Consider the following 23,047-nt stretch of genomic DNA (forward strand, 5'->3'; position numbering starts at 1 on the left):
ATATTTAAGAGACACTTAGATAGGCACATGAATGATAGAAGAATGGGGGTCTATGATCGAGGGATTGATCTTTGAGTAGGCTAAAAGGTCAGCACAACATTGTGGGCTGAACGGCCTGTACTGTGCTGTTCTATTCAATTCTATGTTCTTATCATCTCACATTTCTGATACCTGCGCAAATGCCCATTACAGAAATCTTCAACACGCATCGTTTTCTCAGAACGCCACCCTCCCAGAACATGAAGCTTGCCAGTACTTACAAAGATGCCGCCAAAGTCTTTGGCCAGGTTGGTCTGAAAGATGTAGCGAATATCTGCAGGGCTCAACACTTGAAAATATAAATATTCATTCACTCCCAAGCCTGTATTAGGAATAAAAAATAGCAAGAAGGCATCATGGAGAAGAAAGCAAGACGTCAGCTGACTCAGCTTCAGAAGGTGAATGAGATTCACGATGTCCTCTTTAACCCTTACCAATTTTTATCCATGCACACTAGAAAGCATCTTATCTAGATGCATCACAGTTTGGTACGGCACCTGCTCTGCCCGTGATCACAAGAAACTGCAGAGATGTGTGGACACAGCTCAGCACATCACCGAAATCAGCCTCTCCTCCATTGACTGTCTACACTTGTCATTGTTTTGGTAAAACAATCAGTATCATCAAAGACCTCACCCACTCTGGACTTGGTCTATTCTCTCCTCTCCCATTGGGCAGAAGATAAAAAAGCCTGAAAGTACATCCCACCAGGCTCAAGGACAGCTTCTACCCCACCGTTACCAGACTATTGAAGTACGATAAGGCTCTTGACCTCACCGTCTACTTTGTTATGGCCTTGCACCTAATTGTCTGCCTGCACTGCACTCTCTCTGTGACTGTAACACTTTATTCTGCATTGTTATTGCTTTTCCCTTGTGCTAACTCAATGTACTGATGTGTTGAAGTGGTCTGTACGATGACAAGCAAAGAGTAAGATTTATATAAAGATTAGCTTTATTTATCACATGTAGTTTGAATCATCAAAACATTCAGTGAAATATGTCATTTGTGTCAATGACCAACAGTCCGAGGATGTGCTGGGGTTGCCATGTTTCCAGCACCAATACATCAGCTTACTGATCCTAACCCATTTGTCTTTAGAATGTGGGAGGAAACCGGGGGATACTCGCGCAGTCAGAGAGAGACTGAACCCTGAACACTGATGCTGTCACTGTAATAGCTTCATGCCATCCGCCATGCTACCGTAACACCATTCAGGGAGGGTTCTTTGTCAGACGTCAGCACCTGTGACAATATAAACTTACTTTCCAATTAGTTTGGGTCCTCTGCTCTACTTGCGAAAGGGTTTCAGATGTCGAAAGCTTGAAGAGGCAGGTGGACAAAGTGACCGGCTGGTCATCACTCAGAGGGTTACAAGGTCAAGGGCAAGCTGTGAAGCTGTACTGAGCAACTGCTACACTAGGGGAGGTGGTTATCAATGGTGTAAGCAGTAAAAACTATGTAGCATTTATGTTCAATTTATGCTTTTCTGGTGAATGCTGCTCTGTACCTGCGATGCTGAGGTGAGTTTTTCGTTCTACCTGTTTGCACATGGACTTGTGCAGATGACAATAAACTTGACTTTCAACTTTGCATATCTTCAAGGAGCGATGCCTCAAAAAGATAGCATCCATCATTAAGGACCCCCATCATCCAGGACATGCCCTCTTCTCATTGCTACCATCAGGAAGGAAGTACTGTACAAGCCTCAGGACACACACTCAGTGAATCAGGAACAGCTTCTTCCCCTCTGCCATCCAATTTCTGATGGGACATTAAACCCATGACTCTTGCACTACTTATTTAATGTAACTATTTATATATAAATAAATCTTTATTTGGCGTGTAGCCAACTGGTTAAGGCGTCGGTCTAGTGATCTGAAGATTGCTATTTCGAGCCTCAGCTGAGGCAGCGTGTGTGTCCTTGAACAGGGCACTTAACCACACATTGCTCTGCGACGACACTGGTGCCAAGCTGTATCGGCCCTTGCCCTTCCCTTGGACAACATCAGTGTCACGGAGAGGGGAGACTTACAGCTTGGGCAACTGCCGGTCTTCCATACAACCTTGCCCAGACCTACGCCCTAGAAACCTTCCAAGGAGCAAATCCATGGTCTCACGAGACTAACGAATGCCTATATAAAGAAAATATTTATTTGAAACATCGAGGGGCTGTTTATTCCCCTCTATACATGCTGCCTGACCTGCTGAGTTCCTCTGGCATTTTGTGTGAGAGATTCTGCAGATGCTGTTGATTTTAGCAACACACACAAAATGCTAGTGGAACTCAGCAGATCAGGCAGCATCTGTGAAGAGGAACAAAAGACAGCATTTTGTGTGTTTTACCACCAAAACACAACACTCCGATTTTCTTGACAGTAAACTGTATCAGTCACCTCAGCAACCATTCCTGTCTATACTTTCTGAAGTCCATTACAAACCACTTCGCAGTTCACTACACCTCCGTGCCTTGTACTGTACGATTTCCTCGTCAGTCACTTCATCTCTCTGACCATCAACTCAAGATGCTGGAAATCCAGAGCAACACACACACATATAAAGTTGGAAGTACTTGTCAGGTCAGAGTCCTAATGAAGCATTTCAGCCCGAAATGTCAACTGTCCGCTCCTGTCTGCCTGACCTGCTGTCTCTCCAGCATCTTGTGTGTGTTACTCATGACACATCGGTGATAATAAACCCAATGCTGATTCATCGTGCGGTAGGTTACAGAGCCAACGTCCAGCCTGTGACGCACCACCAACTTAACACTATAATCACAGGACAATTTACGATGACCAGTTAACCTACTAGCTGGTACGTCTTTGGACTGTGGGGAGAAATAGGAGCACTAAGGAAAGCTACACTCACACAGGGAGAACATGCAAGCTTTCTTACAAGATTGAACTCCAAATTCTGTCACCCTGAGATGTAATAGTGTCACACTAACCACTAAGCTACTGTGGAGCTTATATCGATCAGCACAGCACTGTGTCTGAATGGCCCATACTGTTCTGCTTCCTGTCTGATCTCCAGCACTGAGTCTCACAAACACACAGTACAGACAGGCCCTTCAGCCCAATTGCTAGTCCCAGTTGGGTCTTGTAGAAGAGAAACAAAGCGCGAGGTAATTGCCCAAAGTGATTTGGCTCTTCCCCTGCCTCAGTGATTGCCACCCTCGCGGAAGGGAGGGGGAGATAGTGTAGCAGTTAGCATAACACCAGCAATCCCTCCGCTGTTTGTCAGGAGTTTGTACGTTCTCCCCATGACCCCGTGGGTTTCCTCTCACAGTCCAAAGATGCACCGGTTAGGGTGAGTCGGTTCTGGGCACACTAGCTTGGCACCAGAAACGTGGCAACACTTGCGGGCTGCCCCCAGCACATGCTCACACTGTGTTGGTCGTCGACGCAAAAACGACACACTTATCCCACTGGATAAATCCTCGCCATCCGCACTGAATGTTCCGATGTACGCCTAACAAATAAATTTGAATCCGATTGCTTCCCGACACAATGGGAATACAAGCCACCGCCAGAGCTGTCCTGTGAATCAGCTAAAGGGGCTAGACTGAACGTGCGGCCATCTCAGTCTATTAGTTCCATCCAGGCAAACTGTCCCTTAATTCAACTCTCCGAAACTCTCTGGGTTTTATTCCAGGACTGGCCAAAGCTGTCAAATTTACTAACATGGGGCTTGCGACCGGTTTGCATATAGCTGCGAAATCTCCCTCTCGCCGGCCTGTCCAGCGTCTCTAATGCAATAAAAGCAGTGGGCTGCATGAACTCACCCGCAGCTGCCAGCATCTGCAGCAGCAGCAGCAGCACCGGAGCCAACACTCGGGGCCACAACGGCGACCTCATCATCTGGCCTTCAGCGCCTGCCAATCAGCCGCCCACCTCCCGGGATCCGTCAAGCGAACAGGACGCTTCTCATTGGACAAATCCTTGCCGTTTGTAATTTCTATTGGATAAATAGCCTGCCAGTAAAGCGCCGTGCCGCCCAGCCCACGCTTCACCTCATTGGACAGGTCGGAAGAGACTGCTTTCCGTTGGTCTCTGAAGCTGTCAATTACTTTCAACCCGCCTCCTGGTCAAAGTTAGACGGAATTGATTCGTTGATTCACGATCGGCGAGGTTCACTGCCTATAACTGTAAAAAAATTGCGGCAATTAAATCTGCAAGGCAAAATCTATGCAAATATATGCAGATTTTATGCAATGATATGCAGAATATATACACAGAGTGGTGGGAGGAGGGGTTGGTAAAGGCAGATACATTCGAGATATTTAAGAAACTCCGGTGCATGGATGATAGAAAACTAGAGGGTTATTGAACTGGAAGAGATTGACCTTGGATTGTGTTAAAAGGTTGTTACAACATCGTGGGCCAAGGAGATGTGTGCTGTACTGTTTTAAGATTTATGTTCTATAATGCACAAATTATCGAACAAGATGAGAAAATCTGCAGATGCCAGAAATCCAAAGCAACACACACAAAATGCTGGAGGAGCTCATCAGGCCAGGCAGCATCTATGGAGAAGAGTAAACAGTCAGCCCTAAACGTGGACTGTATAAATGCTGCCTGGCCTGCGGAGTTCCGCCAACTTTTCTGTGTGTTGCTTATCAAATAAGAGCTGACTTGATTGGATGTACATTTATTATCAAAGTATATATACAGTATACAACCCCGAGATTCATCTTCACACAGACAGTCATGACAGAAAGAACCGTGGAAGCAATCATTCAGAGAAAAATATCAGATATCATCCCCCCCCATGCACAAAGGAAAATCATGCAAGCAGCAGCAAAACTAACCGAGCAGAAACACAGAAAATAAAACACAAAATTAAATATTTCCGTCCAATGTTCATTGTTTGTAGGGTACCGCGATTCAAATATTGCCCAAAAGTAGCAACAAAAATGGAACAACCAGAACTAGAACCATAAGAACTCAATTCTAGTCCAAACCTGCAGTCCTCGTCGATTAAACCGCACTCCAGCCCCGTCCACCAATGGTGTTGAGAGATCACTGAAACACAAGGACCTTCCCCTGGGAGCAGAGAGTGAGAGACCGCTGCACACAAATGTCTTCTCTGGCAGCCGTGAGCGAGAGGCTGGTAGACAGCTCGCCTCCTGCACCCACTGCGATGATTTCTATCTTCCTCGGCACTTTAATCAGTGAGAGATGGAGTTGATCATGGGCTCATCCCCCGGCTTCCCAGCTTCCCGTGAGCCTTGGTCGCAGACTCGTGGAACACTCCTGGAGGCAGTAAATCGCCTGATCACTTGATCGGCCCCAAATCACACCACCGAAATGTAGATAACAGGTTCTACCAGCAGCAGAAGCACGTCTGAAATAAAAAGAAGACGTAGAAGAAGTGAAGGCAATTGCTTCATGAACCATCTTGGGGATGTCGCCTTTGCTGGTGCCATCTTTGTGTACAAGATAAGAGGCATAGATGTAGTGGACAGCCAGGGACTTTTACCCCCGGATGAGAATGGCTAATACGAGGGAGACATAATGTTAGGGTGGTTGGAGGAAAGTATAAGGGGGATGTCAGAGGTAAGTCTTTTTACACAGAGAGTGGTGGGTGCAAGGAATGGTGGTGAGTTACAAAATACACGTGGACTAAGATGTTAACTATCCTGTGCTATCACCAGTGGGATCATCAGTTGATCTGCCACCTGATGATAGAGGCAGATACGTTAGGCACATTTAAGAGATTCCTAGACAGGCACATGGAAGATAGAAAAATGGAGGGCTACATAGGAGGGAAGGGTTAGCTTGATCTCGGAGTAGGTTTTAAAATGTTGGCACAACGTTGTGGGCCAAAGGACCTGTACTGTGCTGTAATGTTCTGTGTTCTAAGTTGAAAGAGAAACAGACTTATTGTTTCAGTCCCCTTTCCTTACAACCGGGAAAGAGAGAAAAATAAGCAGTCCAGATTACACAAGTTTCTTGTCATTTCCAGCATGAAATTTCTTACTCTCGTGAAGGTCACAAAGCAAAGAGTACACATGCTAATAATATAGTAAATAAAACAATAAAAGCAGTGATGAAGACAGAACGATTGAATACCACATAGCAGTGCAAACTGAAGTAGAGCCAAAAGAAACACCAAGGTGACTATTTTGGAATTTACAATGATTTTTATGCCTTGCACTGTACTGCCGTCACAAAGCAACAAATTTCACATCATATAAGATGGTTATAGTTATATATCATACAGCCCTCATTGCTGGGGGAAAAGCTCCATTCAATGCTGGTTGGGACTTCCATTGTATTCTGAACAATGGACTACCTGAATGGCAGACCACGGTTTGTGCAACTTCAGGGCTGTGTGTCAGACATGGCTATAAGCAGCACTGGGGCCCCACAGGGGACTGTATTGTCTCCCTTCCTGTTTATCCTGTATACCTGGTACTTTAGATACAACACTGGGTCATGTCATCTGCAGAAATTCTCTGATGACTCAGCAATAGTTGGGTGTATAAAGGGAGGACGGGAGAATGAATACAGGGCCCTGGTGGAGCACTTTGTCAAATGGTGCAAAAATGAATCATCTGCAGCTCAACATCAGTAAGACAAAGGAGATGGTGATGGACTTTAGGAAGACTAAGCCTACACTGCTCCCTGTTACTATTGGTGGTGAGGACTGGATGTAGTGAGGACCTACAACTACCTGGATGACAGACTTGAGTGGAGCACCAACACAGAGGCTGTGTACAAGAAGGGCCAGAGTCGCCTCTATTTCCTGAGGAGACTGAGGTCCTTTGGAGTATACAGGCCTACCAGTTCATTTTTGCCAGTACAATCTTCTATGTGGTGGTGTGCTGGGGCAATGGCATCAACACAAGTGATGCCAACAGGCTCAATAAACTGATTAAAAAGCCATACTCTGTTATAGGAGTCAAACTGGACTCACTGGAGGCTGTGGTAGAACAAAAGACCCTCCGGAAAATCCTGGCGATTCTGGACAATGTTTCTCACTCTCCGCATGCCACCTTGGCTGAACAGAGGAGCACATTATTCATAGACTAAGGCAACTGTGCTGCTCCAAAGAGCGCTATATCAAGTCATTCTTATCCTCGGCCATTAGGCTCTATAATGAGTCAACCCATAGCCGAGAAAGTGATCATTGACTGGTAAATCTTGTGCGCTTTATTTTTAAGGTAACTTATTTTTATTCTTTCTTACTTCTCTTCTAATATTTGTATATCTGTGCACTTGTAATGCTACTGTGACACTGTAATTTCCTTTGGGATCAATAAAGTATCTATCTATCGATCTATAATTAAACCGAAACCTGGTAATAGTAAATCTGAGTCTAATTCTGAAGTGTATAGTCACATGTACAAGTACAGGTGCAATGAAAAACTTACTTGTAACAGCATCACAGGGACATTACATCAGATAAGCAGCGTTCAAAAGAAAAAAAAATCGATGTATTTATTATCAATGTACATGAGATTCATTTTCTTGCAGGCATTTACAGGAAAATAAAGATATACAATATGCTGACAAAGACTGACAAGCAACCAATGAGCAAGAGAAGATAACTTGTGCAACTCATAAAAAATACTGAAAATGTGAGTTGTTAAAAAGTTGTTGAAAGAAAGTCAGTAATTTGATCTGTGTCAAATTTACTTTGAACTTTGAACTCTGAGTGAAGTTGTCTACGCTGGTTCAAGATCGTGTTGGTTGAAAGGTTGAAGGAGCATAATTGAGAGCATCCTGACTGGCTGCATCACAGCCCGGTATGGGAACTGTACTTCCCTCAATCACGGGACTCTGCAGAGAGTGGTGCAGATGGCCTAGCACATCCGTACATGTGAACTTACACAGAAACATAGAAACATAGAAAACCTACAGCACAATACAGGCCCTAGGCCCTTCTTAATGTACTGGTTGGGCACAGGAGTACATTCAGCCAGAGACTCATTCCACCGAGATGCAGCACAGAGCGTCATAGGAAGTCATTCCTGCCTGTGGCCATCAAACTTTATAACTCCTCCCTTGGAGGGTCAGACACCCTGAGCCAATAGGCTGGTCCTGGACTTATTTCCTGGCATAATTTACATATTTAATTATTTATGTTTTTATTACTATTTAATTATTTATTGTGCAACTGTAACGAAAACCAATTTCCCCTGGGATCAATAAAGTATGACTATGACTATGACTTCGGCCCACAAAGCCGTGCTGAACACATCCCTACCTTAGAACTACCTAGGCTTACCCATAGCCCCCTATTTTTCTAAGCTCCATGTAGCCATCCAGGAGTCTCTTAAAAGACCCTATCGTTTCCACCTCCACCATTGCCGCCGGCAGCCCATTCTACGCACTCACCACTCTCTGCGTAAAAAAACTTACCCCTGACATCTCCTCTGTACCTACTTCCAAAACTATGCCCTCTTGTGTCAGCCATTTCAGAAGCCCTGGGGAAAAGCTTCTGACTATCCACACGATCAATGCCTCTCATTATCTTGTACACCTCGATCAGGTCACCTCTCATCCTCCGTCAAACCAAGGAGAAAAGGCCAAGTTCACTCAACCTATTCTTATAAGGCAAGCTCCCCAATCCAGGCAACATCCTTGTAAGTCTCCTCTGCACCCTTTCTATGGCTTCCACATCCTTCCTGTAGTGAAGCGACCAGAACTGAGCACAGTACTCCAAGTGGGGTCTGACCAGGGTCCTATATAGCTGCAACATTACTCCTTGGCTCCTAAACTCAATCCCATGGTTGATGAAGGCCAATGCACCGTATGCCTTCTTAACCACAGAGTCAACCTGCACAGCAGCTTTGACTGTCCTCTGGACTTGTACCCCAAGATCCCCCTGATCCCCCACATTGCCAAGAGTCTTACCATTAATGTTATAGTCTGCCACCATATTTGACCTACCTCACACTTATCTGGGTTGAACTCCATCTGCCACTTCTCAGCCCAGTTTTGCATCCTATCAATGTCCCACTGAAACCTCTGACAGCCCTCCACACTATTCACAATACCCCAACCTTTGTGTCATCAATAAATTTACTAACCCATCCCTCCACTTCCTCATCCAGGTCATTTATAAAAATCGCAAAGAGTAGGGGTCCCTGAGGCACACCACTGACTACCGACCTCCATGCAAAATATGACCCATCTACAACTACTCTTTGCCTTCTGTGGGCAAGCCAGTTCTGGATCCACGAAGCAATGTCCCCTTTGATCCCATGCCTCTTTACTTTCTCAATAAGCCTTGCATGGGGCACCTTATCAAATGCCTTGCTAACATCCATATACACTACATCTACTGCTCTTCCTTCATCAATGTGTTTAGTCACATCCCCAAAAAATTCAATTACGCTCGTAAGGCACGACCAGCCTTTGACAAAAGCCATGCTGACTATTTGTAATCATATTATGCCTCTCCAAATGTTCATAAATCCTGCCTCTCAGGATCTTCCGCATCAACTTACCAACCACTGAAGTAAGACTCACTGGTCTATAATTTCCTGGGATAGTCCTCCTCCCTTTCTTAAGTAAGGGAACAATATCTGCAACTCTCCAATTCTCCAGAACCTCTCTCGTCCCCATTGATGATGTAAAGATCATCGCCAGAGACTCAGCAATCTCCTCCCTCACCTCCCACAGTAGGCATCACTGAATTGTGGCTGAAAGAAGATTACAGGTGGGAGATTAATGCCGAAGGATACACATTGTATCAAAAGGATAGGCAGGAAGCCAGAGGAGGTGGCGTTGCTCTGTTGGTAAAAAATGAAATCAAATCATCAAAAAGAGGTGACAGACAAAAAGAGGTAGGTGTTGAATCTTTGTGGACAGAGGTAAGGCACTGCAAGGCTGAACAGACCCTGATGGGAGTTGGTCTTCAGACCTCCAACCAGTAGCAAGGATGTGGTCTACAAACTACAATGGGAGATAAAACTGCATGCCAAAGGGCAATGTTACAATGATCATGGAGAACTTCAATATGCAGGTAGTTTTGGAAAATCAGGTTGGTGCTGGATTCCAAGAGGGGGATTCCAGAATTGATTGGAGAGCTTGAGGGAAATGAACCCTTAGAGGCAAGTGATCTAATTCATACTGAAATTTGAGGAAAAGCTGAAGTCAGATGTACGCATCAGTATTACAGTGGAGTAAAGGGAATGACAGAGGCATGAGAGAGGAGTTGGCCAGAATTGATTGGAAAGGAGCACTGGCAGTGATGACGGTAGAGCAGCAATGGCTGGAATTTCTGGAAATAATTCAGAACGCACAGGGTATATACATCCCAAAGAGGAAGAAGTATTGGAAAGGAAAGATAACACAACCATAGCTAACAAGAGCAGTCAAAGCCAGCATAAAGAGGGCGTATAATAAAGTAAAAATTAGTGGGAAGCTTTTAAAAACCAACAGAAGGCAACTACAAAAGTCATTAAAAAGGTAAAGATGGAATATGAAAGTAAGCTAGCCAATAAAATTGAAGAAGATACCCAAAGTTTCCTCCGATACTTGAAGTGTAAAAGAGGGTTGAGAGTTGCTATTGGACTGCTGGAAAATGATGCTGGAGAGGTAGTAATGGAGGAGGAACTGAATAAATATTTTGCATTAGTCTTCACCGCGGAAGACAGTAGCAACATGGTGGAAGTTCAAGAGTGTCAAGGGTCATGAAGTGTGTAAAGTTACTATAACTTGAGAGAAGGTTCTCAGGAAACTGAAAGGTCTGAAGGCAGATTCAGACCTTTGGTGGGCCAGATGGCGTACCTCCCAGAGTTCTGATAGATGTGACTGAAGGGATTGTAGAGGCATTAGTAATGAGCTGTCAAGAATCACTAGATTCTGGATGGTTCTGGAAGACTGGAAAATTGCAAATGTCACTCCACTCTTCAAGAAGGGAGAGAGGCAGAAGAAAGGAAACTATAGGCCAGTTAGTCTGACCTCAGTGGCTGGGAAGATATTGGAGTTGAATATTAAGGATGAGGTCTCAGGATACTTGGAGGTACATGATAAAATAGGCTGTAGTCAGCATGGTTCCCTCAAGGGAAAATCTTGCCTGACAAATCTGTTGGAATTCTTTGAAGAAGTAACAAGCAGAATAGACAAAGGAAAATCAGTTGATGCTGTGTACTCGGATTTTCAGAATGTCTTTTACAAGGTGCCACACATAAGGCTGCTTAACAAGCTATGAGCCCATGGTATTACAGGAAAGATTCTAGCCTGGATAAAGCAGTGGCTGATTGACAGGAGGCAAAGAGTATGAATAAATGGAACCTTCTCTGATTGGCTTCTGGAGACTAGTGGTGTTCCACAGGGGTCTGTGTTGGGACTGATTCTTTTTATGTTATATGTCAATGATTTAGATGATGGAATTGATGGCTTTGTTACAGATTATATGAAGATAGATGGAGGAGCAGGTCTTTTTGAGGAAGAAGAGAGGCTACAGAAGGACTTAAACAGATTAGGAGAATGGGCAAAGAAATGACAGGTAGAATGCAGTGTCAGGAAGTGAATGGTCATGCACTGGTAGAAGAAATAAAAGGTTGACTATTTTCTAAATGGAGAAAAATACAAAAAACTGAGCTGTAAAGGGACTTAGGGGTGCTTGTGCAGGATTCCCTAGAGGTTATTTTGCAGGTTGAATCTGTGGTGAGGAAGGCAAATGCAATGTTAGCATTCATTTTAGGACGACTAGAATATAAAAATGAGGATGTAATGTTCTTTATAAAGCACTGGTTGAGAGCAGTTTTGGGCATCTTATCTTAGAAAGGCTGTGCTGAAACTGGAGAGTGTTTAGAGAAGCTCACGAAAATGATTCCAGGATTGAATGGCTTGTCATATGAAGAGTGTTTAACAGCTCTGGGCCCGTATTCACTAGAATGCAGAAGAATGAGGGATGACCTTATTGAAACCTTTTGAATGGTGAAAGGCGTCTCAAAATAGAGGGGTGTCCTTTTAGAACGGAGATAAGGAATTTCTTTAGCCAGAGAGCGATAAACTGGAATTCTTTACCACAGGCAGCCGCGGAGACCAAGTCTTTATGCATATTTAAGGCAGAAATAGATAGATTCTTTATGGTTCAGGGCAAGAAGGGATACGGAGAGAAGGCAGGAGACTGGGACTGAGAGGAAAATTAGATGAGCTATAATGAAATAGCGGAGCAGGCTCGGTGAGCCAAATGGCTTACTTTGGTCCCGTATTTTACAGTCTTAGTGTTCGAGCCACCATCTTCGCTGCTAGCACGGAGGCGTCATGGTCACCATGGCGACCGGCGGGTGATGGCGTCATGACGCCAGACCGGTGGTGGAGTAGTTGCTGGAAGGTTCGGGCGGCGCGGTGGATGCCGGGAGGTTTTCCTGACAGTCGACAAGATGATGGTGAGCGGGGGGGGACTGGCGTGGGAGAGCGGTGTAATCCAGCGCCATCTACTCCCGGTGGATGCGCTGCTGCCGGGGACAGGGGCCCAGCGTGTGCCGGGCGGGGCGTCCTTGCGGTTGGAGCGGGTATTAGTGAGCGATCGCTTCGCATGGCGGGGTGAATGGGGTTGGGACTGTGGGCCGCAGCCTTGAGCCGAGCAGAGGGAGACGCTTGCCGGTGATCTCTTTAAGGGGGCGGTGGCTGTGAGCGGGCGGTCGGGTCGGGTCAGGTGCATCGAGGCATGGGTGACAGCGCCCTAGTCAGGGGAGCAGCCCCCGGGGGGTGGTCACGGTAGGTCAGCGTGAGCACAGCAAGATCCAAACACTCCGGCCGGATGGAGGTGGAGGGGGAGGCTGTCCCGGAGGCACCAGGCTCAGCTCTGGAGAGGAACGGCCCCATGACCTTACTGTTCCTCTCCTGAAGGACAGGGCATTATGTGGTGTAGTTGTTGCACTTTGTTTTATCAGAATCCCATTGTCCATAGATGCACCAGTTGGTAATTCACCACTGGCATATGTGGTGAAATTTGTCGTTTGCAGTATTGAAATTTGCAGTACATAATAAAAAATCTCTAAATTACAATAAGAAAATACAAATAAGCAACTTGGTGGTGTAGTGGTTAGCCCAATGATTTACAATACCAGCGATCTGGGTCAAATTCCTGCCACTGTCTGTAAGGAGTTTGTACGTTCTCTCTGTGACAGCATGGGTTTCCTTTGGGTGCCACGGTTTCCTCCCACAGTCCAAAGACATACCAGTTGGTAGTTAATTGGTCACTGTAAAAATTGTCCTGTGATTAGGCGCGGATTAAATCGGGGGATTTGCTGGGCGGTGCAGCTCAAAGGGTCAGAGGGCCTATTCCACAGTAATTAATCATAAATAAATATGTAAAATTAAATAAGTAGTGCAAAAAGAAAGCAAAAAATAATAGGTAATGCACATGGGTTCATCTGATGACAGAGGGAAAAAAGCTGTTCCTCAAACATTGAATTTTAGTACAGCCCTGAGCTCAGCTAGGAGCACTGTTGTAATGAATTGACCTGTGCAGACAGTATGCAAAGCAAGGTACATATGACAATATGACCTTGGTACATTTGACAGTAATAAACCAACAGCAGTTCGTCAGTGTGCTATCAGCACTGGCCACAGCTGCCTCCCTCCCCATCCTCTGCCCTGTCCCTCCTGGTGCTGTCTGTGATGTCAACCCTATACCTGCTGCTGAATTATGACTTCGTTTCAAGGAGCAGTGCCTCAGAAAGGCAGCGACCATCAGTAAGGACCCCCATCACCAGGTCATGCTCTCTTCTCATCGCTACCGTCAGGAAGGAGATACAGGAGCCTGAAGGCACACACTCAACGGTTTAGGAACAACTTCTTCCCCTCTGCCATCGGATTTCTAAATGGTCATCGAACCCATGAAGACTACCTCACTACTTTGTTTTTATTTTTGCATGCTTATTTAATTTAACAATTTATACTTGTAATTCAGTTTTTTTTCTCTATTATTATGTGTTGCATTGTACTGCAGCTGCAAAGACCAAATTTCACGGCATATGCCAGTGATATTAAACCTGATTCTGATTTTTCTCTTTCTCGCAGCGCTGTCTCACTGTAGCAGCTCAGTATGGCAACTGCTCTGCCCAAATCTAATTAACAGCAGAGAACTGTTCACACAGTATGTTGGAGGAACTCAGCATCTATAGAGAGGAATAAATAATTGATGTTTTGAGCGGAGACCCTTGAACAGAGCTATTCTGTTTTCCTTTGTACTACCTCAGGGTATGGCATCCGTTAGTCTTGCGAGAGCATGGATCTGTGGCTGGAAAGTCTCCAGGGTGCGGGCCTGGGCAAGGTTGTATGGAAGACTAGCAGTTGCCCATGCTGCAAGTCTCCCCTCTCCACGACATCAATGTTGTCCAAGGGAAGGGCATTAGGACCCATACAGCTTGGCACCAGTGTCGTCGCAGAGCAATGTGTGATTAAGTGCCTTGCTCAAGGACACAACACGTTCCCTCAGCTGGGGCTCGAACTCACAACCATCAGGTCGCTAGTCCAATGCCTTAACCACTTGGCCGTGTGCCCACACGTACCTCAGTGTATGAGAGGTTCAGATAAGGGAGTATGTGATGGGACAGTGTAGACCTGAGCTTCATTCTGTGTGTGACCTCTAGGATAATGAGGGGAGATGGGGTAAATGCAAGCAGGTTTTTTCCAGAGGTTGGGTGAGACTAGAACTAAATATCATAGGTTAAGGATGAAAGGTAAAAGATTTAAGGGGAACATGACGGGGGAACTTCTTCACTCAGAAGGTGGTGTCAGTGGTAGTGGTGGATTTAGGCTCAATTTAGTCATTTCATAGGAATTTGGATAAGTACTTGGGAAGGCTCTGGAGGTCTATTGTACAGGTTAATAGGACTAAGCAGAAAAACAGCTTGGCATGGACTAGATGGGCTGAAGGGCCAGTGTCTGCTGTAGTGTTCTGTGACTAATGATCTGTTTGGATGGCATGTAAACAGAAGCTTTTCACTGCATCTCTGTGCGTGTGACTCAGCAGTAATAATAAACCACTCCAGCGATGCGATGCATCGTGGTATTGACAAGCCAGAGTGATAGAGCATAGGACAGCATAGCAGCAGGCCCCTCGGCTCAGCTCATCCATACTGACCAAGATGCCCATCCCATAGTTCATATATTGGCATGGCCAAATTAGATCAGGTCACCTTGATGTTCGTGAAAGAAAATCAAACCCTGTATGGTACCTTTCATGATTTCGGAATGTTCCCCAAGCTTTAGATCCACTGGAGTGAGTTGCAGGTGTAATTGCTCTCGTACTGAACAAAATTTGTGACAAGGTTTTGTGAAGCAAACTTTGCAAACAGAAATTGTATTGGTGCTGTTGGATACAGAATAAATACTTAACTGGAAACTGTTCCATGTCATTTACTGTCGTGTCTGCTTGAGAGAAGAGGTGAGTCTGTACTATAAAGCTAGCAGTATTTCAGATCCTGGAGAACATTTGGGGATTTACAAGGTTCAGTGCTCCTTCATTTGCACTGAATTGTTTATCCTTCTCCAGGGGTTCCCTACCTGAGGGCCATGGACCCCTTGGTTAATGGTAGAGGTCTGTGGCATGAAGAAGGTTGGGATCCCCGTTCTAAACTAAGTGCACAGTAGAATCATTGAGTAGCCCTCTGCTTTGCTTCCATCTCCCAGCGACTGGCTCTGTTGTACCACTCAAGCCATCATGCCCACTTCTCATTGCTACCATCAGGAATGGGACACACACTCAACATTCTTCCTGTCTGCCAACAGGTTTCTGAATGATCCTTGAACACAACCTCACTATCTACTCTTTGTGCTCTATGTATATTTCTTACTGCAATTTACAGAATATTTTATGTATTGGACTGTACTGCCACAAAACAATAAATTTCACTGTACTGCTACAACACATGTTATGTCGCTGATAATAACCAGATCCCGGGTCTGGTTTTGGCACTCACCGTTTGCCCTGGATTCTCATTCCCAAGTCATGGATCATGGCATTGATGGACCTTTCTGCAGTGTTCCTGACAGCCTTGGGCTGGTACAAAAAACCGCACCAGCCAACACCGTAAAGCAGAACATTCAGGATTAGCTGTGCAAGTAAACATTTCCAGTCAAAGCTCTTGCACAGCTAATCATGTTTCCTGACCCGAGTGTTGCAGACGGGGTTTGTTTTGCCTCAAAGTTCCAGCATCTGCACTATTTTGCTGATAATGAAGTATCCTTGACAGAAACGTAGCCGCCAGTCTAAACAGTTGCATAGACAATAGTGAGAAAATAGCCACAGAATCTGTTTCTGTAATTTTAGTAATCTAGGATAAATATTACGATATCCAGAACTTCCTTGTCCTGATGAATGGTCTCGGCCCAAAATGTCGACGCAATTCCTCTCCATAGATGCCACCTGACCTGCCAAGTTCCTCACATTTTGTGTACTTATGAATACAGGGAAGCTATGTAGTTGTTTAATAGAAAATGCTACCAGTGCTCAGCAGGTCAGTCAGTGTCTGGAAAGTGTAACAGAGTTAATAGGTCATGATTTATCATTGGAAATCTGTTTCTGCTTCCAATTTGCTTGTGTAGGGTTGGCAATCGTTGCTACTTGCACATGGAAACATTTTCCCACTCCCTTAGCCTTAAACCTCCAGTGCTTCCATGCTACTTGAAGTCCTTTGCCGTCAGCTGATGGAAACAGATTTGCTGTGATACTGCGCACTTCTATCAAATTTCCCTTCCACTGTTCAACTTTGAGAAGAGCCCAATCTAACCTTGTTACAAATACCCCTCATTGCTGATAAATCTCTGCCCCCTTTCAACAACAATCACAGTCTTCCTATTGGTTAATTATCAGTTCAAAACTTTGTTTTGCATGGCATCCATCATATCAGTACATTGAGGTTGTTCAATGGCAAATAATAACAGAATACAGAATAAAATGTAATGGTCATAGAAAAGTACAGCATAGAAAAAAGCCCTTTGGCCCATCTAGTCTATACCGAACTATTTGAACTGCCTACTCCCATCAGCCTGCACCAGGACCATTGCCCTCCATACCCCTACCATCCACCTACCTATCTAAGCTTCCTTTAAGCGTTGAAATTGAGCATCCACCATTTATACTGAGAGCTTGTTCCACACTCTCAAGACCCTCTGAGTGAAGAAGGTAACCCTTAAACTTGTAAACTTCTTTCACCCTGAACCCATAACCTTTATTTGTAGACCCACCCAACTTCAATGGATAAAGCTTGCTTGCAATTACCCTATCTATACCCCTCATAATTTTGTATACCTTTATCAAATCTCTTCTCAATCTTTTATGTTACAAGTAATATATTCCTAACTTATTCTGTATTTCCTTATGATTCAGGTTATGCTGTCCTGGCCACATCTTTGTAAATTTTTTTTCTGTGTTCTTTCAATCTTATTTACATCTTTCCTGTAGGCAAGTGACCAAAACTGCACACAATACTCTTGTATAGTTACAAGAAAAGTGCAGTGCAGGCAGACAATATGGTGCAAGGCCTTAGTGAGGTAGACTGTGAGATCAAGAGTCAATCCTTATACTGTTCATTTGTCTTATAACAGAGACATAGAAGCTGTCCTTGAGCCTGGTACTATGTGCTTTCAGACTTCAGACTTTTGTATCTTTTGCTGAATGGGAGGGGGGAGAACACAGAATGTTCTGAGTGTATGGGGTCTTTGATTATGTTGGCTGCCTTACAAGAGTCCATGGAGAGGTGGGTGAAGGCTGATTTCTGTGATGTGCAGTTGCTATACCAAGTTGTGAAGCATCAAAAAAGGATGCTGTCTGTAGTGCATTGGCAAAAATTGAGTGTCAAAAGGAACATGTCAAATTTCTTTAGTTTCCTGATGAAGTAGAGGTGCTAGTGTGCTTTCTTGGTTGTGGCATCTACATGGTTGGACCAGGAAAGTCTTTTGATAAGGTGTTCACTCAGCTCTTAACCCTTTTCACCTCCACATTGTTGAGCGTGTGCACTGTCCTCTTCCTGAAGTCAGTGAAGGGCTGTTTTGCTTGTTAAGGGTGAGGTTGTTGTTATAGCCCATGCCATTTGCTCTCTATCTCCTTCCTGTAGTATGGCATTATTATTTGCGATACAGCCCACAATAGTGGTGTTATCTGCAAACTTGTAGATGAAATTAGAGCAGAATCTGGCCATGCAGTGAGGATGCAACTCATGAAACACCTGTTTCTTGTAGAATAATCATGGCAGAGGCGTTACTGCCTGCCTATCCTTACTGATTGCGCCTGTTCATTGGGATGTCGACAATTCAGCTGAATTGAAAAGCAAGCCTTTGTAAATTTGAACAATTTAGAAAAATTTGTCTTGAACAACTCATTTTCTTCAGTTTAATATTAGGCAGCATATTTGTCTAATTCAGAAGTTACTGATCACAAAACACTTGAACTTGTTAATTAGTCTGCCCCTAGATACTACTGCAGTACATGAGGATGGGCTGTATTGGTGGGGAAAATTTGTAATCTGGTTTACCTCCTCAGCTGTCAGGTGCTGAGGCACTCATGACAATATTTGACAACTAATAGGATGTTTAATCTCTCAACCACCATTACTAAAATCAAAATCAGGTTTATTACCACGAACTTACATGATATAAAATATGTTTTGTGGTAGCAGTACAGTGCAAAGATATAAAATTACTCTAAGTTACAAATTAAATAGAGCGTAAAGAAAAGGGGTAACGAGTTAGTCCAGATGCAGTTCATGTGGAACAAGAACAAGCTGCCAGTGGAAGTGGTGGACTTTCTTAAATGTTGAAATCAAATCTGAATCCACCACTTCCACTGGCAGCTTGTTCCACACTCTCATAACCCTCAGTGAAGAAGCTCCCTCTCATGTTCCCCTTAAACATTTTACCTTTCATCCTATAGTTCTAATCTCACCCAACTTCAGCGGAAAAAGCCTGTTTGCATTTACCCAATCTGTACCCCTCTATCAAATCTCTTCTCATTCTACTCCATTCTGGGGAATAAAATCCTAGCCTATCCAACTTTCCTCAAGTCCTGGAAACACCCTTGTAAAATTTTCTCTGCACTCTTTCAATCTTGTGACAACTTTCCTGTAGGGAGACGACCAAAAACTGCACTCAGTATTCCAAATTATTTCTCATCAATGTTTTATACAACTTCAACCTAACATCTCAACTCCTGTACTCGGTACTTTGATTTATGAAGGCCACTGTGTCAAAAGCTTTCTTTGTGACCCTATCTACTGTACCTGTGAAGCCACTTTCAATGAATTATGGATCTGTATTCCCCGATCTCTCTGTTCTACTACACTCCCGAATGCCCTACCATTCACCATGTAAGTCCTATCCTAGTTGGTCCTCCAAAAGTGCAACATCTCACACTTGTCTGCATCAAATTACATTTTTCCAGCTGGTCTGGATTCCGCTGCAAGCCATGATGGTCTTCCTCACTGTCCACTACACCCCTAATCTTGGTGTCATCTGCAGATTTAATGGTCTAGTTTACCACATTATCATCCAGGTCATCCATACAGATGACAAACAATGGACCCAGCACCAATCCCTGCAGCAAACTACAAGTCACAGGCCTCCAGTCAGAGAGGCAACTATCTTCTACCACTCTTTGGCTTCTCTCACAAGGCCAATGTCTAATTCAGTTTATTACCTCATCCTCAATGCCAAGCGACTGAACCTTCTTGACCAACTTCCTATGTGTGACCTTGTCAAATGCCTTGCTAAAATCCATGTAGATACCATCCATTGCCTTGCCTTCATCAACTTTCCTGGTAACTTCCTCAAAAAATTCTATGATTGGTTAGACGTGACCTACCACCCTCAAAACCATGTTGGCAACCCCTCATCAGTCCATGTACTTATATATCCAAGTTTATCCAAATACTTCTATATCCTGTTGCCTAGAATAGCTTTCAATAACTTCCCACTACTAACGTTAGGCTCAGCAGCCAATAATTTTTGGGTTTATTTTTAGAGCCTTTCTTAAATAGTGGAAAAACATTAGCTATCCTTCAGTCCTCCACTACCTCACCTGTCGGTAAGGATGACTTAAACATCTCTGCTAGGACCCCTGCAATCTCTGCATTTGCCTCAGGACAGTAACCACTTCCTCCTCTGTAATCAGTATGGGGTCCATGACCTCGCTGCTTCATTGCCTCACATTTGTAGACTCTGTGTCCATCTCCCAAGAAATACAGATGCAAAAAATCCATTTAAGATCTCTTCTATTGTAGCGGTGTGCTACACACAGCGCTAGAATAACCACACGGAGTCGGTGAGTTAGAGTTGCGATGAAAGAGATTTATTCAAACTTCGCGGCCTGCTTTAAAGCCTTCCTGTTCCCGCCCTCCCTGGGGCGGGACTGCTGTGGGGAATGCATATTCCCAGACCCTTTCCACGCGCAGGATTTTCCCCCTGCTGGTGAAGATGGCCTGGCGCCCTTTTTGGGGCCGGCCCTCTGCCTGCGTGCGCTGTTGTGAGCCGGTTCGTGTGTGCCAGAAAGTGGGTCGCCACATAACACCCCCCCCCCCAGAACCAGCGATACCTCCCCCAATGTCCACAGTCTGGATCGGCCTCTGTTTGGGAGGTCTGCCCCTGCGCCGCGGTGCCTGAGCCTGAACCGGCTGCGCCAAGTCCACATGGGCCGGTTTGAGTCGGTCCACCGTGAAAACCTCCTCTCTCCTCCCAATGTCCAGCATGAACGTGGACCCGTTGTTCCTGATCACCTTAAACGGCCCCTCGTAGGGCCGCTGTAGCGGTGCCCGGTGTCCGCCCCGTCGTACAAAAAGAAACTTACAGTTCTGCAGGTCTTTGGGTACGCAGGTCGGGCTCTATCCGTGCTGTGAAGTGGGGATGGGGGCCAGGTTACTGAGCCTCTCCTGTAGTCTGTCCAGGACTGCTGTGGGTTTTTCCTCTTGCCCCCTTGGGGCTGGTATGAACTCTCCTGGGACTACCAGGGGTGCGCCGTACACCAACTCAGCCGACGAGGTGTACAGACCCTCTTTGGGCACCGTGAGGATTCCGAGCAGGACCCAGGGAAGCTCGTCCACCCAGTTAGGCCCCTCCAGGTGGGCCATGAGAGCCGATTTCAGGTGATGGTGGAAGCGCTCCACTAGTCCGTTCGACTGTGTGGCAGTTGTGTGGTGTAGCTGAGATCCTAAAAGGTTGGCCATAGCCGACCACAGGCTGGAGGTGAACTGTGCTCCCCTGTCGGAGAGGTAATGTAGGCCATTACCCCGAAGCAGGCTACCCAGGTTGCGATCAGTGCTCGGGCGCAGGATTCGGAGGTGGTGTCGGTGAGCGGGACTGCCTCTGGCCATCTGGTGAACCAGTCTATCATAGTTAGGAGGTACCGCGCTCCTTGTGACACTGGCTGGGGCCCCACGATAGCCACATAGATGTGGTCGAACCTCCGGCGGGTGGGTTCGAACTGCTGCGGTGGAGCCTTGGTGTGCCACTGCACCTTGGCCGTTTGGCACTGCATGCACGTTTTGGCCCATTCGCTGACCTGTTTATGAAGCCCATGCCACACGAACCTGTTGGAGACCAGCCGGACGGTTGTCCTGATGGAGGGGTGTGCTAAGTTGTGAATGGACTTGAAAACCCGCCGGCACCAGGCTGCTGCGACGACGGGGCGGGGTTGGCCGGTAGCTACATCACATAGTAGGGTCCTCTCACCTGGGCCTACGGGGAGGTCTTGGAGCTGCAAACCGGAGACTGCAGTCCTGTAACTGGGGATCTCAGCGTCTGCCTGCTGTGCCTCTGCCAGCGCTGCATAGTCCACCCCCTGGGACAGGGCCTGTATGGTCGGTCTGGATAGTGCTCCGCCACGATGTTGTCCTTTCCCGAGACATGCTTGGATGTCTGTCGTGTACTCGGAGATGTAGGACAGATGTTGCTGCTGGCGGGACGACCAGGGGTCGGACACCTTCATGAACGCAAAGGTAAGCGGTTTGTGGTCCGTGAACGCGGTGAAGGGCCTACCTTCTAAGAAGTACCTGAAATGCCAGATTGCCAGGTATAGTGCCAATAGCTCCCGGTCGAAAGCACTGTATTTGAGTTCAGGTGGTCGTAGGTGTTTGCTAAAGAACGCCAGGGGTTGCCAGCGACCCTCGATGAGTTGTTCCAGCACTCCACCGACTGCTGTGTTGGATGCGTCCACCGTGAGGGCAGTAGGAACGTCCGTTCTGGGGTGCACTAGCATCGCGGCGTTTGCCAAGGCTTCTTTGGTTTTAATGAAAGCGGTTGCGGCCTCTTCGTCCCAGGTAATGTCCTTGCCCTTACCCGACATTAGAGTGAACAGGGGTCGCATGGTTCGGGCTGCTGAGGGGAGGAAACGGTGGTAGAAATTCACCATACCCACAAATTTCTGCAGGCCTTTGATTGTGTTGGGTCGGGGGAAGTTGCGGACCGCGTCTACCTTGGCGGGCAGCGGGGTTGCCCCGTCTTTAGTAATCCTGTGGCCCAGGAAGTCGATGGTGTCGAGTCCGAACTGGCATTTGGCTGGGTTGATTGTAAGGCCGAATTCACTCAGGGGGGAGTAGAGCTGGCGGAGGTAGGACAGATGCTCCTGCCGACTACTGTTTGCTATGAGGATATCGTCCAAATAGATGAATGCAAAGTCTAGGTCGCGTCCCACCGCATCCATTAGCTGCTGGAACGTCTGTACGGCATTCTTTAGACCAAACGGCATTCGGAGGAATTCGAAAAGTCTGAATGGGGTGATGAGTGCTATTTTGGGGATATCGTCCGGATGTACAGGGATTTGATGGTATCCTCGGATGAGGTCTACCTTGGAAAAGGTCCTTGCGCCGTGTAGGTTTGCTGCGAAGTCTTGAATGTGCGGCACAGGGTAGCGGTCTGGCGTTGTAGCCTCGTTCAGCCTGCAGTAGTCACCGCATGGTCTCCAGCCCCCCGTTGCCCTGGGCACCATGTGCAGGGGGGAGGCCCATGGGCTGTCGGACCGTCGTATGATCCCCAATTCCTCCATCTTCTTGAAATCCTGCTTCACCAGTCGGAGCTTGTCCGGGGGAAGCCGTCAAGCACGG

The 23,047-nt window shown here is 46.0% G+C and overlaps 2 protein-coding genes across 2 annotated transcripts in view; one reads left to right on the top strand and one right to left on the bottom strand.

The window, feature by feature from the left end:
- LOC140196886 (protease-associated domain-containing protein 1-like) overlaps positions 1–12,283 on the bottom strand; it is a 30,958-nt gene extending 18,675 nt beyond the window's left edge. Inside the window, exons 1-4 of the mRNA XM_072256794.1 lie at positions 12,205–12,283; positions 5,003–5,385; positions 3,824–4,184; positions 261–361 (exon numbers count right to left, since the gene is read on the bottom strand). Coding sequence (XP_072112895.1) covers positions 261–361; positions 3,824–3,899 — 177 coding nt within the window. The 5' untranslated portion in view covers positions 3,900–4,184; positions 5,003–5,385; positions 12,205–12,283. The remainder of the gene's footprint in view (positions 1–260; positions 362–3,823; positions 4,185–5,002; positions 5,386–12,204) is intronic.
- Positions 12,284–12,294: 11 nt separating this feature from the next.
- The window catches only part of cct7 (chaperonin containing TCP1, subunit 7 (eta)), a 40,892-nt gene continuing 30,139 nt past the window's right edge, over positions 12,295–23,047 (top strand). Inside the window, exon 1 of the mRNA XM_072256795.1 lies at positions 12,295–12,394. Coding sequence (XP_072112896.1) covers positions 12,389–12,394 — 6 coding nt within the window. The 5' untranslated portion in view covers positions 12,295–12,388. The remainder of the gene's footprint in view (positions 12,395–23,047) is intronic.

This window comes from Mobula birostris, chromosome 4, assembly GCF_030028105.1.
Source record: "Mobula birostris isolate sMobBir1 chromosome 4, sMobBir1.hap1, whole genome shotgun sequence".
In the NCBI taxonomy this organism is placed as follows: domain Eukaryota; kingdom Metazoa; phylum Chordata; class Chondrichthyes; order Myliobatiformes; family Myliobatidae; genus Mobula; species Mobula birostris.